Source organism: Chanodichthys erythropterus, chromosome 1 (genome assembly GCF_024489055.1).
Source record: "Chanodichthys erythropterus isolate Z2021 chromosome 1, ASM2448905v1, whole genome shotgun sequence".
Lineage (NCBI taxonomy): Eukaryota > Metazoa > Chordata > Actinopteri > Cypriniformes > Xenocyprididae > Chanodichthys > Chanodichthys erythropterus.
In genome coordinates, this window is record NC_090221.1 from 8799031 (window position 1) to 8819110 (window position 20080).

The 20080-nt window shown below is 36.6% G+C and overlaps 2 protein-coding genes across 3 annotated transcripts; one reads left to right on the top strand and one right to left on the bottom strand.

Annotated features, from left to right (window-relative positions):
- Positions 1-788: 788 nt before the first annotated feature.
- tm9sf5 (transmembrane 9 superfamily protein member 5) lies at positions 789-15082 on the top strand. 2 transcript variants are annotated; one of them, XM_067386867.1, is made up of 18 exons: positions 789-1067; positions 1235-1302; positions 1396-1489; positions 2365-2492; positions 2806-2935; positions 3443-3570; positions 4761-4872; positions 4954-5033; positions 6848-6953; positions 7261-7302; positions 7616-7748; positions 7985-8104; positions 8322-8379; positions 8475-8634; positions 9445-9596; positions 9688-9799; positions 10089-10260; positions 13892-15082. In XM_067386867.1, exons 1-18 carry the CDS (start codon positions 930-932, stop codon positions 13957-13959), a joined length of 2001 nt encoding a protein of 666 aa, XP_067242968.1. In that variant the 5' UTR covers positions 789-929; the 3' UTR covers positions 13960-15082. The 2 variants fall into 2 exon arrangements, with proteins under 2 accessions (XP_067242968.1, XP_067242976.1); XM_067386875.1 differs by lacking the exon at positions 7261-7302.
- Positions 15083-17024: 1942 nt separating this feature from the next.
- gpr101 (G protein-coupled receptor 101) lies at positions 17025-18338 on the bottom strand. The gene has a single exon (XM_067394700.1). The coding sequence runs from the start codon at positions 18336-18338 to the stop codon at positions 17025-17027; it is 1314 nt and encodes a 437-aa protein (XP_067250801.1).
- Between the last annotated feature and the right edge of the window lie 1742 nt (positions 18339-20080).

The following is a 20080-nucleotide window of genomic DNA, read 5'->3' on the forward strand; positions in this document are numbered from 1 at the left end:
CAGATGAAGGTTAGTTTTAAAGTAGCCAACAGTTTAATTTTTAACAGTTTACGAATGACTTATAATTGTATCCTAATTTAGTTACTTGACGTTTGGTAACAAAGAGCCTACTTTGCATCAGCAACTGATGGCTTCTGTATTCATAGCAACTAGTTTATAATTAATCAATTGATTGTTAATCATAAATATAGGGGGCTGCTGCTCGCATTATATAAATTGGTAAACTATTTAGACTAGGCTACCCAAACAAACACCTAAACTAAACACGAACTGTTAAAAATTATAGCAATTTATGCAAAAGATTGATGGAAAATATACTTCTTAAAATACTTCTTAAAGTATTTTACAGTATTTTAAAAATACAAAAATACAAAACACTAAAGTATTTTGATACAAAATACAAAGCCATTTTCATCAACCCTATCAAATACAAATTACAAAATACTATTTTGTATTTGAAATACATGTATCATAAATACTGCCCATCCCTGGATACAGTGGTTAAAAATATAATAAAATATTTATATTTAAAAAAAGCAACTAAAATGAAAATATTTAATTATATTTTAATTTTATAATTATATATAATTATACTAAAATTAAAATATTTAAAATATTGAATTATTTTAATTTAAAATAAAAATATTTGATTAATTAAAATATGTTAATTGTATAAATATATTAACTTAAAGAAGGCTGTCATTAATCCAGATGTTTTGTGGATCAATGATGTAGAGGGATTGGAGGAGGAGCCACGAGGGGGCGGGGTTATGTCACAATAAGGAAATGACACTAATACAAATCTTTCTTGAGTCAGTAGTAGCTGCGAGCCTGTTGTATTGGTGATTCTCTGTGAACTGTCGCCGGTTAGTTGTATGGTTTTCCCCAGCAGAGTGAACCGGACACCTCGCAGGACGCTGCTTTGAAAAATGAAGTCTTTAAATCCGCGCTTTATATTTTTGTTGAGTCTAACTCTAGTCAGCTCGAGCGTTGGATTCTACCTTCCGGGTTTAGCGCCAGTCAATTTCTGCGAGAAAAAACAGGAGGGAGATGCGGGGGAATGTCAGGTGAGCTTTTACTGTCTTATACGATTATGTACTGACAGTTGACACAGAACTAATGTTTAGACAGTTAATAAGCAAATTCTGGATTCACGATGAAAACACAAAAGTGTTGAGATGTGATAATAGTCAGCTGTCTTCTCGACCAAACTCCCCTGCTGTCATTCCCACAGACTGAGATACAGCTGTTGGTGAATAGACTGGACTCTGTGGAATCAGTCCTGCCTTATGAATATGATGCGTAAGTATGCTTGACATTCACAATATAATCTTCATTATATCTACATGCATTTCTATAGAAAGCTGATCAGTGAGGGCATACTTTTTGCTTTAGGTTTGATTTTTGCAAAGACGTGAATGAAAGAAGGCCCTCAGAGAACCTTGGGCAGGTGCTGTTTGGAGAAAGAATAGAGACATCACCTTACAAGGTAAAATATTGTTTTTATTTTACATTTTTTAATTACATTGTTAAATTTACTTTGTTGTATTTGATCTTTAATGTCACCATGAAATCAAAATAGACAATTCGGTAACACTATTTAAGGTGATGTAGTTACACATTACTATAGTAATAAACTGTTATAAACTATAAGATGTACATGTAGTAATTAATTTAAAACATTATGCATTATTACAAGTAACTAACCCTAACTCTATAGTACATGTAGTTAATTAATATTACTGAGTACTTATCTGAGCAAGTACAATGTTCATCACCTTAAAATAAAGTGTAACGACAATTCTTCTTTTTTTTAATGGAATATTGCAGTATTTATTATAAATGATTTGTCCTGCACATTTTTTAAAATTCATTTGCCCTGTAATCTTTCACCAAAATCTCTTCCCCTCCAGCTACATTATCTCTTCTCTGATGTCGTTTCATTATTTATAGCAAACGACAACAATCCAATCAAAATCAAGTTCTGCCCTACATTTTTTCTTTCTCGAGAAGCCATTTCACTCTGATATTTGACACAACAGGGAAGAAAAGATCGCAACTTCCATTTCAGGCCAACTTTAGTGTAAAACTGACAGTTAAAAGATTATACATCCTGCCTATGGACACCTGGCATGTTGTATATCAAGTTTTACTAGTTGTACAAGTTTTGCACTTTTCTAACTTTGTTTTGTGTGACTTGGTTTTTAAATATTATCATCATATAATTATATTGTTGATATTTAGACAGGGTATTCCTGTTTTTTCTGCAGTTATGTGCCTGTTATAATTAACTCCAGTACTTTATGCTTCTCACATAATGGATGGATCCTTCAGATATTGATTTTAGAAATGTTCTTCCTTTAGTTTACATTTAAGGTTGACAAGCCATGTCAGAAGGTCTGCACCATGTCATATGATAAAGATTCAAAAGAAGGCAAGTTAAAGTTGGACTTTCTAAAGAGAGGGATGGAGCTGAATTACCAGCACCACTGGTAAGTCTACATGGGATGTCTATAGTTGGCGTGGTAGCACTGTGGAAGTTGTAATCTTGCTTTATCAGTTACTAGCATGAGCAATATGCAATGCTCAAAACCTTTTAGAAAAGACACAATAACTGTCTGTCATCGTAGAATTTGGCATATAATCCTTTACTGAATATATAATGAATGGTTGCAATGCTCAAAACCTTTTAGAAAAGACAGAAGACTTATTGTCATCGTAGAGTTTGGCATTATATAATGCTTTATTGAATATTTAATGGTTGCACGTACAGATTAGTGGATTTGGTTTACACTTGTTTTGCAGGATTGTTGACAACATGCCTGTAACATGGTGTTATCTTGTGGAAGACGATCAGAAAGTCTGCAACCCAGGATTTCCCATTGGATGCCTAGTAAACCAAGATGGAAACCCAAAGGATGCCTGTGTTATCAATGTGAGAGAGACTATTTATCATCACTAGCAGTCTTGTCAAAATTATGATGTTGTTTAAAATCACTGTTTTATGGGTGGTTAAAAACTGCCTACTTTTCATGCACAGTTAAGTTTATGTAATAGTTTTTTAATGCATCTAATACATCAAAAATCATGAGATTTGTGTATCAAATGTCATGGGACACCAAAGTATACTGTATTTTTGGAATGTACTCAAAATTAAACTAAAAACGGTTTTGGTTTATATGACAACATGCAGTTAAATATAAATTAATTAATTAACTATATATGTATATTTTTAAGTTTAAAAACTTTATACCATAAGTTAAATCTTTATAACATAAGAATATGTTATCATGAATAGAACATTGTCACAGTGGAAAATTAAGCTGATTAAAGAAATATCAACAGTTTCAAAATAACTTTATAAATAACAAAATGATTTAATAAGAAAGATAGAGAGATGCCATTTTGATGCTGACTAGCTGATTTTTATCCACTCTTTTAGGCTGATTTCAACAAGAAGAACACTTATTATCTTTTCAACCATGTGGACATCACCATAATTTACCACAGTGTAGATGAAACGATTGGGATGGGTGCTCGACTTGTGGCAGCTACAGTGGAACCTAAGAGGTCTGATTTCGCCACTTACTGTCTGTTACTAACTTTACTTTAAACAGTGTCCTTAACCTGATTTTAGGCTTTCTCCACTTTCTGTGGGCCTATGAGGCCAGTTTCAGCAAAAATGCTTTCTTATTGAACTAGAATTGAAAGTTAGGCATAGCAACACCTGTGACATCAATGAGAAAACCCAAGTAAAAATTTACTGTAATGCACATGGATTAGAACATTATCTCATTTACAATATATATATATATATATATATATATATATATATATATATATATATATATATATATATATATATATATATATATATATATATATATATATATATATTTTTTTTTTTTAAGATATGAGAACTAAATCTAATCTAATATAATTAATATAAGTAATACATCTAATATATCTATATAATATATATTATATGCAGTGTTGGCAAAGTTACTTTTAAAAGTAATGCATTACAATATTGTGATACTCCCTAAAAAAAGTGCATTATTTAGTTACTTTTTATAGAAAGCAATGCTTTAAGTTATTTTGCTTTTTCTCACCTGGACTGGGCTTTCTTGTTTGTTTTTTATTAAACTTTTTTATTTTTATAAAAAAAAAAAAAAATGAAATGAATAAGCCTCAGACTAAAGGAAATGCAAATTCATGACTGTACAGTAGAAGGCGAAGCAAAACAAACTTTTCAGCTGTGCTGCCATTGTGGTTTGCAGAAGAACAGGACATAGGAGAAGAAAGCTCAACACTCTTACTTCAGTAATAAAAAACAAAAAACAAATGTGATGTTTAATTAAAGTCATTTTGCTTATTGGTATAGTTGAATTGATTCATCGAGGTCAGCACCAAAGACACTGGTAATCTCTCATAAAGTATATTCGTATTATTTAACATATATTGCATGTTTGCGTATCATTCTGATAGTTTAGATGGAACAGCAATAACCATCATGTTTACACAGCACACATAACACCTCTGCACTTACTCACGATTTCTCTCAACATGGGAGAAGGAAAGGTGTCAGTCAATACATGGGAAAACAAAGTAACTTGCATTACTTTTTTGAAAAAGTAACTCAGATATTTTGTTGTGAATTTAAAAGTAACGCATTACTTGTTATTTGAAAAAAGTAATCTGATTACATAACATTATCTGATTACGTTACCCCCAACACTGATTATATGTCTGTTGAACAGCATCAAGCATAGTGATAATGACAATCCAACGTGTGAAGGCTCTCCCATGGACATACCAGTAGAATTCACCAGTAATCTCAAAGTGACCTACACTTATTCAATTAAATTTAAGGTAAGCTTGTTAATAAAGTCAGTATATGGAGATGGTTGGAAAGAACTTTGTGTGACAGAGCTTTTTTCTCTTTTTTTTTAGCATAATAAAGAAATTAAGTGGGCTTCTCGATGGGATTACATTTTGGTTTCCATGCCTCACAGCAACATCCAGTGGTTCAGGTGAGTACAGAAATCCAAGCTGTTTGAAAATATCGGTAACACTTTACAATAATGTTCATTAGTTAACATTAGTTAATTACATTAGTTATCATCAACTAATAATGAATTGCACGTATACAGCATTTATTAATCTTTGTTAATGTTAATTTCAACATTTAGTAATACATTATTAAAATCTTGTTAACATTAGTTAAAGGTGCCCAAGAATGCTTTTTCACAAGATGTAATATAAGGTGTCTCCTGAATGTGTCTGTGAAGTTTCAGCACAAAATACCCCATAGATCTTTTTTAATTAATTTTTTTAACTGCCTATTTTGGGGCATCATTAACTATACACTGATTTTGGCAGCGCCGCCCCTTTAAATGGCGTGCTCCCTGCCACACGAGCTATATTACAGTGCATTTACAAAGTTCACACAGCTAATATAACACTCAATTGGATCTTTACAAGATGTTCGTCATGCATGCTGCATGCATGCTTCGAATTATGTGAGTATAGTATTTATTTTGATGTTTACGTTTGATTCTGTATGAGTTTGAGGCCATGCTCTGTGGCTAACGGCTAATTCTACACTGTTGGAGAGATTTATAAAGAATGAAGTTGTGTTTATGCATTATACAGACTGCAAGTGTTTAAAAATGAAAATAGCGACGGCTCTTGTCTCTGTGAATACAGTAAGAAACGATGGTAACTTTAACCACATTTGACAGTACATTAGCAATATGCTAACGAAACATTTAGAAAGACAATTTACAAATATCACTAAAAATATCATGCTATCATGGATCATGTTAGTTATTGTTACTCCATCTGTCATTTTTCGCTGTTGTTGTTTTTGCTGGCTTACCTTGTCTGTGCACAGATCCAGATGTTAATACTGCCTTTCCTTGTCTAATGCCTTGAACATGGGCTGGCATATGCAAATATTGGTATCATACATATTAATGATCCCGACTTTTACGTAACAGTCGGTGTTATGTTGAGATCCGCGTGTTTTCCGGAAGTCTTTTAAACAAATTAGATTTATATAAGCAGGAGGAAGCAATGGGGTTTGAAACTCAATGTATGTCTTTTCCATGTACTGAACTCTTGTTATTTAACTATGCCAATATAAATTCAATTTTTGATTCTAGGGCACCTTTAATGCACTGTGAAGTAACATGAACAAACAATGGACAACTGTAATTTTATTAACTAATGTTAACGAAAATTAGTAAATACACTAACAAATGTTTTGCTCATGGTTAGTTCATGTTAGTTAATGCATGAACTAATGTTTAACTAATGAACCTTATTGTGAAGTGTTACCAAAATATCATAACATTAAAGGGTTAGTTCACCCCAAAATAAAAATTCTGTCATTAATTACTCGCCCTCATGTTGTTCCACAACCCAAAGTCCTTTGTTCATCTTCTGAACACAAATGAAGATTAATATTATTTTGGATATTGGATGTTGGGTAATACTATTTTGTAAATAAATTGGTAAATTATGTGGCACTCACGTGGCTTCATAAAATTGAGGTTAAATCACTGGTCACATGGAGTACTGATGTCTTTCCTACCTTTCTGGACATTGAAAGTGGTAGTTGCGTTGGATCTCTATGGAGGGACAGAAACCTCTCGGATTTTGTTAAAAATATCTTCATTTGTTTTCCGAAGATGAACGAAAGTCTTACGGATGTGTAATGATATGAGGGTGAATAATTACAGAATTTTCATATTTGGGTGAACTAACCCTTTAAGAATAGGAAGGCTCTTATGTCTGTATTTCCATACATATTAATGGACAATCTTCATGTTATTTTTTTCAGCATCATGAACTCTTTGGTTATTGTGCTCTTCCTGTCTGGCATGGTGGCCATGATCATGCTTAGAACATTGCACAGGGACATAGCCCAGTACAACCAGATGGACAAGGTACCTTGAATTGAATTTGTTTTCATTCCAACTGTAATCTAGAAATTAATGACTCAGTTACGTCACTACAGTCTCTTGTGTCAACAGAGCTGACACTCCCATACCAGACTTCCAGTTAATATATTGTGTTTGTTTTAAATTATAATTGTCACGTCTACATGAATCATAGATCCCAATCCTCAAGCACATATTGACTGACAATTTTCCTCTTAGTTTCAGTGTGTTATTATTTTTCTCATAATAATAATAATAATAATAACCAAAAGAATACATCCAGTCAATGAATCCTCTGTTGTGACATTCACAGGCAGACTGGGTTAAGATCCCTACAGCTGCAAACATTACCTATGTAAGCTTATTAGCTTATGTTGTCACTGGTGATTAAGATTTGGTGTTTGTTTGGCTTCTGGGAACTTCCTTTGTATGGTAAAACAGCATAATTATACATGATCACACTCACCAATCAAGGTAAAAAAAATGAAGGAGGCTGTTTTGCAATGAATAGATCATGACGCTTATAATTCATATGCGATGGATACCATCTGCTGTTCCTTCACAAGTGTTTGCAGATTTTAAATGACTCTTTTCTGGCCATATTGGTTTATTTGATGATAATCATGTGAGGTTGGCTCACGTATTGAGATTTGTTATATCTCCTGCAGGAGGAAGCCCAGGAGGAGTCTGGCTGGAAGCAGGTTCATGGTGATGTGTTTAGGCCACCCAGGATGGGCATGCTTTTGTCTGTCTTCCTCGGACAGGGCACTCAGATCTTCATCATGACCTTCATCACCCTTTGTAAGGGCAGATTTTGTATTGTACAAGCTAAACTTTAAGGGTTGCTTCTCTAGATCTGTGATTGAATATTTGAGTGCATTGTGTAAATGCCACCAATTTTTTCATCAACTTTTCTCATTTTTCTCCAATTTCTAATTTGTTTATTTAGGCTCAATAGACATTGTGAACAATTGGTTTTACACACTGTTATAATACCATTCAATGAACAAAAGTGAGAATTCTGTTTTTCTCTTTAGTCTTGGCCTGTCTGGGCTTCCTGTCTCCAGCCAACAGAGGGGCTCTTATGACCTGTGCGGTGGTGTTGTGGGTTTTGCTTGGCACATCTGCTGGATATGTGTCTTCCAGGCTCTATAAGAGTAAGGAAATATTGCAGTGTCTTTTTTTATCTTATTTGCTTCTGGAAGTCATTGTGAAGAGAATTGAGGTACTTGTTTTTTAAAAGTACTATTCTTTTTTTGCGTTCTGTTAATTTCTGCATTTTCAGTGAGGGACAAGTTACTGAGTCCACCTCAAATATGCTAAATATGAATCTTAATTGCTTCCATTTCCAATCAATGTTCTCTCTATCATCAGCTTTTGGTGGTGAAAACTGGAAAACCAATGTCCTTCTCACAGCCTTTTTGTGTCCTGGGTATGAATATTATTTTCATCTTCATTTTCCGAGAACAGAAATAATATGATTTATGCCAGTATGCAGTTTCATAAACGTGGCTTGTGTTTTTGCAGGATTGTGTTTGTGGATTTCTTCCTGATGAATCTGATCCTGTGGGTAGAGGGCTCCTCTGCTGCTGTTCCCTTTGGTACACTCGTGGCCATCCTGGCACTATGGTTTGGCATCTCTGTTCCTCTCACTTTTGTGGGTGCATACTTTGGCTTCAAAAAACCAGTGAGTATGCCTTCTTGAACAGACCGTTTCTTCTTAATGCCTATTTTACACACGACACACATTCACACGCTTGCAGTGCATATGCGCTATGTATTTTTTTCAGTGCCCAAGTTCACAGGTTAGAGCAATCACACATGGATGTGGCGTGGCAAGTGCATTGCAGGAACTGTGCGGTACAGCAGTGCAACAAATGTGTCTGCACAAGTCTATTTTTGCTCTAAGTGATGTCACGTGTTTTTAGGCCAAAACATTTTTTGTCACATACAGCAAACATCTCCTCACTATCCGCTAGCTGCCTGTCCCCTGAACACACTGTAAAAAAACGCGGTCTCTGTAGTCGCCACAAGCTCTGAAAACGGCACTAAAAACAAACTGGTGCAACCTGGACCACGAATCACAATAAACATGCTCCAGCCAATAACGGACAAGAATGATTTTAAATGCCTGTCATGACTGTTTCAGGAAGCACGGAGGGGAGGGGGAGGAGGAGGAGGAGGGAGGGTCTAGCTAGCCTCTGTTTTGTTTGACAAACTTCAACGTCAACAGGAAGTTACATCCACCCAGGATCACTTGGAGCACCTTTAAAATGCATAATAGCGCATGGTTCACACTTGAGGATACAAAGAAACGACATTTAATAATAGGTTCACAGATTTTGATGCTCTAGAATTCTTATGCTTGCCTACTTATGTATTTCTAAACATTTGAATCAGCTGCTATTGCAGTTCCCATCTGTGTGAGCTTTTCTTTTGGCACGCTGTCATGCACGATATCATGAATGTGGGTGTTTTTATTTTCCTGTTTTAACAGGGCATCGAGCCACCGGTGCGAACAAACCAGATCCCACGCCAAATTCCTCAGCAGTCATTCTTCACCAAACCTGTGCCGGGCATCATCATGGGCGGCATCCTGCCCTTCGGCTGCATCTTCATCCAGCTCTTCTTCATCCTCAACAGCATTTGGTAGAGTTTGAAATCATATCATGCTGAAATGAGTTGATGTGAGAACTGATGTTCTGACCGTACGATTAACTAATGAAATGTTTCTCTGCAGGTCTCATCAGATGTATTACATGTTTGGCTTCCTTTTTCTGGTGTTCATCATCCTGGTCATTACCTGCTCTGAGGCAACTATTCTGCTCTGCTACTTCCATTTATGCGCAGAGGTGAGCTTGAACACTGATCACATCATCTTTTAAATTAAATCTTGAATTTTACATTTTTTTGTTCATGTTTTTCTGGTGTATACAATGTCCAAGGCTTATATACAGTCTTGGACACTGACCTCTAGTGGTGTGGTCTAGTGGACATTTCTCGATAACTGATATGAATGAGTCTTCATCTCATTAGAGTCTATATCATTTTAAACATTGGTCTAAAGTGATATTATTATAATTTTTAAAAAATATTTGTATAACTTTTTTTGTTTAAAGCCTCCCTATTTGTATTTTAAAGGATTATCATTGGTGGTGGAGATCATTCCTGACGAGCGGATTCACAGCGGTGTATCTGTTTGTCTACGCATTACATTACTTCTACTCAAAACTACAAATTGTAGGGGCTGCAAGCACCATCCTCTACTTTGGCTACACCATGATCATGGTGCTCATTTTCTTCATTTTCACAGGTATGTGAGAGATGGTCTGTTTCCAAGTTGATATACATAGAGTGTAATTGTGGGCATGTATTCCTAACGAAATTTTTTGGTACAGCTCTTTTGGTTGTGCATGCATGTGTACAGAACATTTACGGCGTTGTTTTAACCATCGCACATGCTGAACTTCTGTGTGTGCTGAATGTAAAGATGGGATGATACAGATCTGATCGATATACATTTATGTTATGAACGCAGGACCCACAGCTGCTGTGGGGAAATTCAAGTTTTCCAAATGAGACATGCTTTATATTGAGAGCTTCAGACTAACTCATGAGCCTACAGTTTAAAGTGGCTTGCCCTACTGTCTAATGTGTGTGTTGCGTAATGCCTTTGAGACCTGTTGTCCTCAGCACATAACTTAGATCTTATATCATGATCTGTAAATGTTAGAAATTCACATCAGTATTGCGCATAAAGGCTCATCCTGACAGCAAGTGAGTCAAACAGACAAATAGAATTGATAGTTCAATAATTCTGACTAAAATATACCTTTTAATATCCATTTCAATTGTAGTCTTTCTTTTATGTTATCATCACTGTCTGTATTCAAATGAGCAAACAGCACATGTAGTCCAATTCACATTTCGCTGAATTCTCCTCCTCATTCAAATGACCACTTTAACCATTAACCAGTTCAGAGTAAATTAAACACAAGAAAAATGTGTAATCTTTGAGCACAGAGCTGAACCATTCACCACGTTTACTCTACAGGGTAGGATTACACCAGCCTTTCGTAAGTTCTTACTTAAAGGGTTAGTTCACCCAAAAATGAAAATTATGTCATTAATGACTCACCCTCATGTCGTTCCAAACCCATAAGACCTCCGTTCATCTTCGGAACACAGTTTTAAGATATTTTAGATGTAGTCCGAGAGCTTTCTGTCCCTCCATTGAAAATGTATGTACGGTATACTGTCCATGTCCAGAAAGGTAATAAATACATCATCAAAGTAGTCCATGTGACATCAGTGGGTTAGTTAGAAGTTTTTGAAGCATCTAAAATAAATTTTGGTCCAAAAATAACAAAAACTACGACTTTTATTCAGCATTGTCTTCTCTTCTGGGTCTGCTGTATATCCGTTTTCACTCCACAGTGACGCTGCTTCTTCTTTCCTGTTTTACGGCGGTTGGCATCCAGCTTATTGGTGCATTACCGCCCCCTTCTGCTCCGGACAGTGACGCGATTAGGACATCCGCGACATGCACTCTTACGCACCATTTAAAAAAAATATAGCAATACCAAAATACAAACAATGTAGAATAGCTTGAATACAGCGTGCGTCTCCCCCAGACTATAAACAAAGCTCGGGGGCACTACATAACGTCAACAGCGTCACTGTCCGGAGCAGAAGGGAGCGGTAATGCACCAATAAGCTGGATGCCAACCGCCGTAAAACAGGAAAGAAGCAGCAGCGTCACTGTGGAGTGAAAACGGATATACAGCAGACCCAGAAGAGAAGACAATGCTGAATAAAGTCGTAGTTTGTTATTTTTGGACCAAAATGTATTTTCGATGCTTCAAAAAATTCTAACTGACCCTCTGATGTCACATGGATTATTTTGATGATGTTTTTATTACCTTTCTGGACATGGACAGTATACCGTACATACATTTACAATGGAGGGACAGAAAGCTCTCGGACTAAATCTAAAATGTCTTAAACTGTGTTCTGAAGATGAACGAAGGTCTTATGGGTTTGCAACGACATGAGGGTGAGTCATTAATGAAATAATTTTCATTTTTGGGTGAACTAACCCTTTAAATTGGAAGAATCTACGATAAAGTCTTAATAACTACTAGCTAGTTTGTAATTACTTTTGTACTTTATTCAGTTGCTCCATTTGTTCTTAAGGCAGATTGTAGTCATATGTTTTGTGTAAAGTAATGCATAGTCGTATAATATGACGTTTAAAAATACATTACTGCTTAATCATCAATAACATAATAGGCATTTTTATATGTAAAAACATTCAGAAACTGTATTTTTAAATGAATAAGGATCAGTAAATAAATATTGATTTAAAAAAACATAAGAAATTAAATTATTATGATTAATTTTATTTGACATGCACAACTGTTTAGGTCGGATTTGTGTTGAAGAGCAGCTAAAAGCAATTTATTCACATAATGTCTTAAAATGTAAATGTCAACATTATAATAAAATATTGAAGTCTGACAGCTAAAACAGGAGCGTATTGATGCAATTCAGTCTGCTAACTGCTAGTTCTGGTTGGAGGCTTCCGAAAATATTTAGTTTTTAGTTACGTTTCAACTACATTTCAAAAGTTTAATGGCGCAATGTAAACATTTTTAGTAGCGTGCAAATTGTAACTTGTGCACAGTTAGTGCAACCAGGAAAATATGGGAAAGTACCATTCAGCTGCTTTAGGATTTGTATCCTGTTCCTGCAAAACATGCAGTTTTTTTTTTTCTTTCATCCTGCAGTATGTCTCCCTATGGTCCTTTCGTTTGGCAGGTGACCAGTTCTAGTTGGTTTGTTCCTGCCTGATGGGTCATTCTGTGTTTAGGCCGAGGGTAATTGGGGCACGTATAAATATTCCTCATCTTTCATTGTTGTTGAAAGATAGCGCCGCTCCCTCCGGCCTTAATCAAATCACTGTCACTTCCCCTCATTGAAATGCTGTGGTGGAGGTGGCGAGCGATGGCCAGCTGTCTGCCATCCGTAAACAGCTGTGGGTAGATAGCATCTACACATGTTTACTTACGACCACTCAGTCTCTCCAAATAGCAGGTAAATATCTTTTTTAGCATGTGTTTTCCTCACCCAGCATGAAGAATAGTGATTTACATCTGTTTAGGTGAATGATCGACTTCTCTACGACAGTATTTTGACATTTCACATAGGTGATGCACAGAAAGAGTATTGAAGACGTGCACCGAACCTTTACAAAAACACTCATGATTATCCACTGTAAATGCAGCAATTCTCATGGCTTTTCTTTGAATGATGGGAAACCTCCGCCATTGGTTTTCTGAGTGGATATTAGCCACAATCTATTTGTTTCAATGGATTCTACTAGAAGCTTTAGGATCCCTGGCTATGGCTGTCATGGCAACGTCTACACGCACTTGAGGGGTGAAAATGTAAGGCACGAGGGTTGCTATTACGCTCTGAGTCGCACGTCTTAAAATAATGGTCCCCTGAAATGGCTTGTTTCTAGTAGGACTTTTTAGATTCTGAGAGCAAACCGAAGATACAGCGAGAGCGTGTGGAAGGTGAGGAGGAGGACTGAGAATCGTGTGTATATAAATGCATCTGAAAATAGATTCCGAGCTAAAGATTTCCATCAGACCTATTGTTGATTGGTTGTCACTGCCGCCCCAGCGATGATTACATTTAATCCTGTGCTTCATTACACTGCGCTCAGTTTGGCTCTTGTCAGATAATTTGCTGCATTGAACCCCACTATTAATAGATGGGTTTGCTTGTAAAATAACTCCAAATGTTGTTTTAATTGAAGTGCTGTTTCATAATGTGTACACTACACTATCAGTTAGTCTGGCACATTTTGTGACTAAAAAAGCCTTTTTGTTATCCTGTTCTTGTGTTAATTCTCACACATTTCTTCTTCCATCCAGGTACTATAGGCTTCTTCGCCTGCTTCTTTTTTGTAAATAAAATCTACAGTGTGCTGAAAGTGGACTAAGGGAGGGACTTTTGGAGAGCACAACATCAACTTTTTACAGATCAGCTTTCAAGCGGAAGTCTTAAATGAAGGGAGGAATCAGATGATACTCTTCTTTCCTAAACCGTTGGTGTGTGGCTCAACTGTAATTCACTGACCTGCAGTAGGTGTGTGTGAACTCCAAAGACCCCTTTTCAGTGCTATGACTTCATTCCAGCTAAACCCACTGTGTGAACAGATGGCGATATCTTTATACATAAAGTTCTTCTTATGCATTTATAGTGACCCAAATGTGTGTTTTACTCGCTTTGTTTTATTTCAACATCTTTTTTTTGCATAGAATTTGTTCTGAAAGACTAAATGGAACTCAAATTAGGCTGCGGTCACATTTACCTTTTGTATGGTGAAATTCTGTTGGCTAAATGCAGTCATGTTATTAGGAATCCAAGCAATAAAGAATTTCACATCAGATTCAAGTTTTGCCCACAAAATGTACCATTTACTGTTGCTCACCAAAATTTCGCAGGCAAAATCCAGTTATTCAAATAGGAATCTGTGCAATCAGGAGTTTTGCGTAAGGGCTAAAAAGATTTTGATGGTGTTGAAGATGGTCATGCACATTCAGTGTGTTGACAAAAGAAAGCTGCTTGGTTTAAAAATTAATTCTGTGTGTGAAGCTTAATGCATCGCTATTGACAATGAATCTTTTCGGCTAATGTGACTGCACCACAGTTACCTTGTTGACGTCACCTATTGGTGGATATCAGTAATAATTGTTAATACGTTGTTAGCATAAAACTACTTTGTTCCATGTGTTTTTATAGGTATAACTTGCTGACAAATTGTTTTTTTTATGAAGTGAAGGAAGTGGAATGGTTAAGAAGCACATTTTTTTTGCTAAAGGACACTTTTATACGAGTAGTAATATCTAAATAATGGGAGCTATTTAGTGTTTTTCTACTTTGTAATTTATTTAAATGTCATTACTTAAAAAAAGTATAGGCTTACACATTTTTTTCAATCATTTAATTTAAAACCCACAGAATGTACTGAGCTTCAAGTCTTATGAGGTATACATGAACATTCTTCACCATGTTATAATGAAAGAAAAATAAAGCACGAGATACAGTGTTACAAACATGTCTACTTCTAAACTTTTTTATATAAAACAGTCTATTGTTACAGTTGGAGTAAACTAATGAGGACTTGCTTCAGCTGACTCTGGTTACATTTGTTGAAAGTGATTGTCTAAAGTGCTGCAGACATCAGTGGAAACTGACATATGGTGGATGCCGTCTGTGATATGTATTATTGACACACTCACAGGTTTCAAAATAATACTTGATTTAGCAGAAGAAACTGCAGGTTTGATTCAGCCGACTTCTGAACACAGCAGCCAGAAATTAGAAATAAAGCACTTGCTATCCCATTTTTGTACAGGGTCAAGCTAAGTGCTTAAAAACGGTTAACATTCGTGCCTTCCTGCAGTGGTCCACAACATAAAGTGCTTCATCAGTTGCGAAGCCAGCTTATTTAATCCCACATCATGTCAGTGGCTATATGTTGCCTTTGGCAGCATCAGGGGATTGAACATCTTATACTGCACAGAGACAATATACAATTGATCTAGGGAGGCACTCTTTAAGAGAGCTCACTCTCCACACTGGTCAAGAGGTACATCATAAATACCCTGAGATCCTTAGCTCATTAGCTGCTCTTGGGTGAATCTCCAGGTCACATTTCACCCAAAAAGGATTGAAGGCAGTTCAACAGATACTAAAATGAAGGATAAATATTTTAAATCACCCTCTTCAAAATACTGATACTGAACCCCCCACATTACATATCTTTTAAATACCAACAGAAATAAAGTGAATAACTGACCCATACCATAATGTTGATGAGATTCATCGCTTAAGTATTATTGATGCATGAACAATAAATAAATGTTTTCTATTTCATAAAACAGTTTGCTTGTGACTATTCTCACATTTAAGAGAACTTTTCTCCAGAGGCAATGATTCAGTTGATACCGTTGTATGTATGCTTATAAAAATAGACAGAAAATCTCTCCACATGTATTCTAAATTCATTTAAAAAAAACAAAAAGAATACTTTGTCTTTAAATCGTAAAGAAGCAGTACATTTGACCTCGACGTATACAAAGAACATTCATTTTGTTACATATTAAACACTAATATATACTGTCTCAATAAGATTTTTTCCAATATTTTACTTCCTAATATTCCAGTATTATTTTAAACCACTAAAAGAAAACCAATATTCTGTATTTTTACACTTGTCTTCAATATTTTATATTTTAAACCACACTTACAAAGGTGATGAAATTTCAAAACTTTTGTATTTAATGATTTTTGAGACCGTTTCCAGTCTGTTGAAATAACCATGGCATGTGTACTGTAAGTGATTGAAGTAGATTTTAAACCACTTTCCCATACAGTGTAAACATACTCTACCTTCAAAAGCTTGATTTTTGTTTTGTTTTTAAGTCTCTTATTCTCACGAATGATGTATTTATTTGATCAAAAATAGTAATATTGTGAAATAATATTACAATTTAAATTAACTGTTTTCTATTCTAATACATTTTAAAATGTTATTTATTTCTGTGATGGCAAAGCTGAATTTTCAGCATCATTACTCCAGCCTTCAGTGTCACATGATCCTTCAGAAATCATTCTAACATGCTGCTCAAGAAACATTTCTTATTATTATCAATGCTGAAAACTGTTTAAGATTTTTGTGTAAACCTTGCTGAATAGAAGTATTAATTTTGATTTAATTTATTACAAATTGAACAGTAGTGTAACTTCTGACTAAAAGATAAACAGTCTATCATCATTGACATGCATCTCCATAGTTCCTGCCAAGAAACTATGTTTGTTAGGCTTTTCTGTTGCCATTTTTATATAATATTGTTTTTGAAGTAGGTCCATACCATAGCTAACACGTATGTTTACAGTGTATAGCTTGTGTTTAAAGGCACAGTATTTGATTTGAAAGTACCAAACTGTGCCCGATGCAGAAACCAAAACAGCTATACCTCAACACTGACAGAAATATGTTCAGAATTTGCCTTTAGCTGTTTCCTCAGGTTGTTTGTTGGTGTTGCTGTGTACAGTGAGCTCCTTCTCTGAGCTCAGACTGATGGAGGTGGTCTCCTTACGGCTGTCTTTAGACCTCCTCTCTGTAGGGGACGAAGACGTTGTACCTTCCTCCCAGGTGCGGAGAGGGCACACACGGGTAGTCTGGCTTGAAAGGTGGGTGTGCGCCAGACGCCCGTCTGTCACCGTGAAGCAGCTATCCACAGCGGAGCCTTGACTGATCCGTCCCTGCCCACAGAGCGGCCCGCAGAGCAGCGCAAGGAACTCCTTGCGTACACTGCGGTGCATGTAGCCATAGATGTATGGGTGTAAGCAGCACTGCAGGAAGAAGAGAATGAGCGCCATCGAGGACAACCATGGCGGCACTGCTGTGCTGGAGTAAATGGATATAGTGCTCAGGACGCTGTACGGGCCCATGCTGAGCAGGTAAGATGCCATGATGACAAACACCACTCGTGCCGCCTTACAGTGATAGTGGAAGCGTCTGTGGCGGGTCCTGATGGGGTAAGTGGCCGAAAAAGGCCCCTCTGGTTGGGGCTGCTGCCTTTGGGGGCTGGAACAGGATGCTTGGGAATCCGGAGGGGGGTTGGATTGGATGGGGTGAACGAGAGCGTTCTGCCGCCTTGCCGCTCTGAACACCATCCAGTAGCAGCAGAGCATGATCACCACAGGCAGCCAGAACGAAAGTGCGGACACCAGTGCTGAATACGAGTAGCTCGAGGACCACACAACAGTGCAGGCATTGTGGCGGCGGTCGAATTCGATGGTTCCCCATCCATACAGCGGCGGAGTGCTCTGAAGCACGCTGAGAAGCCAGGTGAGAGCGATCAGGTTGGTACCCAGGTGAGGTGTCATTCGAGTGGGGTAGGACAGCGGGTGGATGATGGCCAGGTAGCGATCTACGGACACCACGATGATGGTGTTGACGCCAGCGAACGCGAACAGGTGCATGAGCACCACGAGGGCCTGGCACAGGCGGGCGTCCAGCGGCCAGACATCGGGCACGGTGGCGGCGATGGCGAAGGGCATAACCAGCACCGTCTGCAGAAGGTCAGCCAGGAGCAGGTTGAGCACGAAACGGTTGGCGACGTGGAGAAGCTGTGGCTTGCGCTGGAATACCAGAAGCACCACGACGTTTCCAAAAAGCGACGTGCACACGATCGCTGATATGAGCACCATCTTCACCGTGCTGTTCACCAGAGACGGCGCCAGGGGCGCGCCAGGGTCCCAGGGTACTGTGCTGGAGTTACTGCCCAGAGGTGGAAAGGTGGGCATGTCGACAGAGACAATGTGGGAGATAAAACATTAGGAGTCTTTCAGATATCACCGACACCAGCCTGAAGGTCTGATGACTGTTTAGTCACTGTTCACGCCTTGAGAGAGAATGTAACAGAAGAAGAAAAAATTTCAGCACATCCTGAACCCTCTTAGATGTTCACACTTCTGTAATGATATTTGAGTCACAGTAAAACATACATCCTAATGAACTATTGTGTAACACACACATACTTTACATTTATCTGACTGTCATGATTTAGTCTGTAAGCAGGTGCTTTTGGTATGCATGATACAGATATACTGATATATCAGTACCATACTGGTTATCAAACAATAACGTAACAATTAATTTACCAGTATCAGCTGATAATTGATTATTAAATGTGCATTCTTGTTTCCTCAATCTCTTTAGATGACCTTTTTTGTCATATACGATTACTTTAAAGTAAGTAGGCGTGTAATAATATATCGTATCACAATATAAAAATGCAACAATATGTATCATGGATAGGGACAACATGTATTGTGAATAGTTCACACAATACGAAAATTACTGTGTGAGGAAAGTTTACAGAGTTTACATAGTTTTAGTGTCAATGCTACATTAAATTTCTATATATAATGTTGAATATAATGTATAATAATGCTATGGGGGAATATTTATGGGTCCTGATAATGCCAAATGTCTTGTTACCAGTAAAAAGTGGCCTACATTATTTTACATATATCTAGTCAGTGACAGAGTGCAAGCATATTCGTCTGAAATAATTCTGTATTTTCAGCTACAGAATCATTAATATTTTTATTCTGGTGTCACCATTGTCTGTGCATTGGGTTACCTGCACCAAGTCCAAGCCTATTCATTTGCACCCCAAATGTAATACCAAATTTAGCATTTTAATCAACAGTACATTTTTTGTTAATCTTTTACCATATGTTTTGAAGTATCGCAATTATATCGTATTGTCAGTTCAGTATTGTGATATGTATCAAATTGGGACATGAGGGTATCGTTACATACCTACTAGTAAGCATTTAAAACTATTAATTTTTGTGTTATTTTTAATTTAAAATGGTCAAATTAAAGGGTTAGTTCACCCAAAAATGAAATTTCTGTCATTAAGTACTCACCCTCACGTCATCCCAAACCCAAAAGACCTTCGTTCATCTTCAGAACACAAATTAAGATATTTTTGATGAAATCTGAGGGTTTCTAAAACACCCATAGGCAGAAACATCATTGTACTTTTCGAGGCCCAGAAAGGTAGTAAAGACATCATTAAAATAGTCCATGTGACTACAGTAGTTCAAACTTAATGTTATGAAGTGACAAGAATACTTTTTGTGCACAAAAACAAAACAAACGCAGTCCAGCACTTCTGTGTTTACGTTAGAAGGTCAGCTCAGTATTGGCCACTGTAGTCACATGGACTATTTTAACAATGTCTTTACTATCTTTCTGGGCCTTGAAATTGGTTATGACGTTGCCATGTATTGGAAGGTCAGAAAGCTCTCAGATTTCATCAAAAATATCTTAATTTGCGTTCCGAAGATGAACGAAGGTCAGACGGGTTTGGAACAACATAGGGTTGAGTAATTAATGACAAAAATTTCATTTTTGGGTGAACTAACCATTTAATATAGGTAATATTAAATAAATGAATAATATTAGTATTTGTAATATTTATCAGCCATACCGTAAGATATTAATGCAAACAAACAAATAAATATTGTCTTAT

Bases quoted from the DNA above. Each gene is read 5' to 3' on its own strand.
- gpr101 (XM_067394700.1), bottom strand. From the start codon at position 18,338: ATGCCCACCTTTCCACCTCTGGGCAGTAACTCCAGCACAGTACCCTGG.
- tm9sf5 (XM_067386867.1), top strand. From the start codon at position 930: ATGAAGTCTTTAAATCCGCGCTTTATATTTTTGTTGAGTCTAACTCTA. The intron at 2,493-2,805 runs GTAAGTCTACAT...CTTGTTTTGCAG, and splicing joins CTGAATTACCAGCACCACTG to GATTGTTGACAACATGCCTG. The intron at 9,800-10,088 runs GTGAGCTTGAAC...TGTATTTTAAAG, and splicing joins ACTTCCATTTATGCGCAGAG to GATTATCATTGGTGGTGGAG.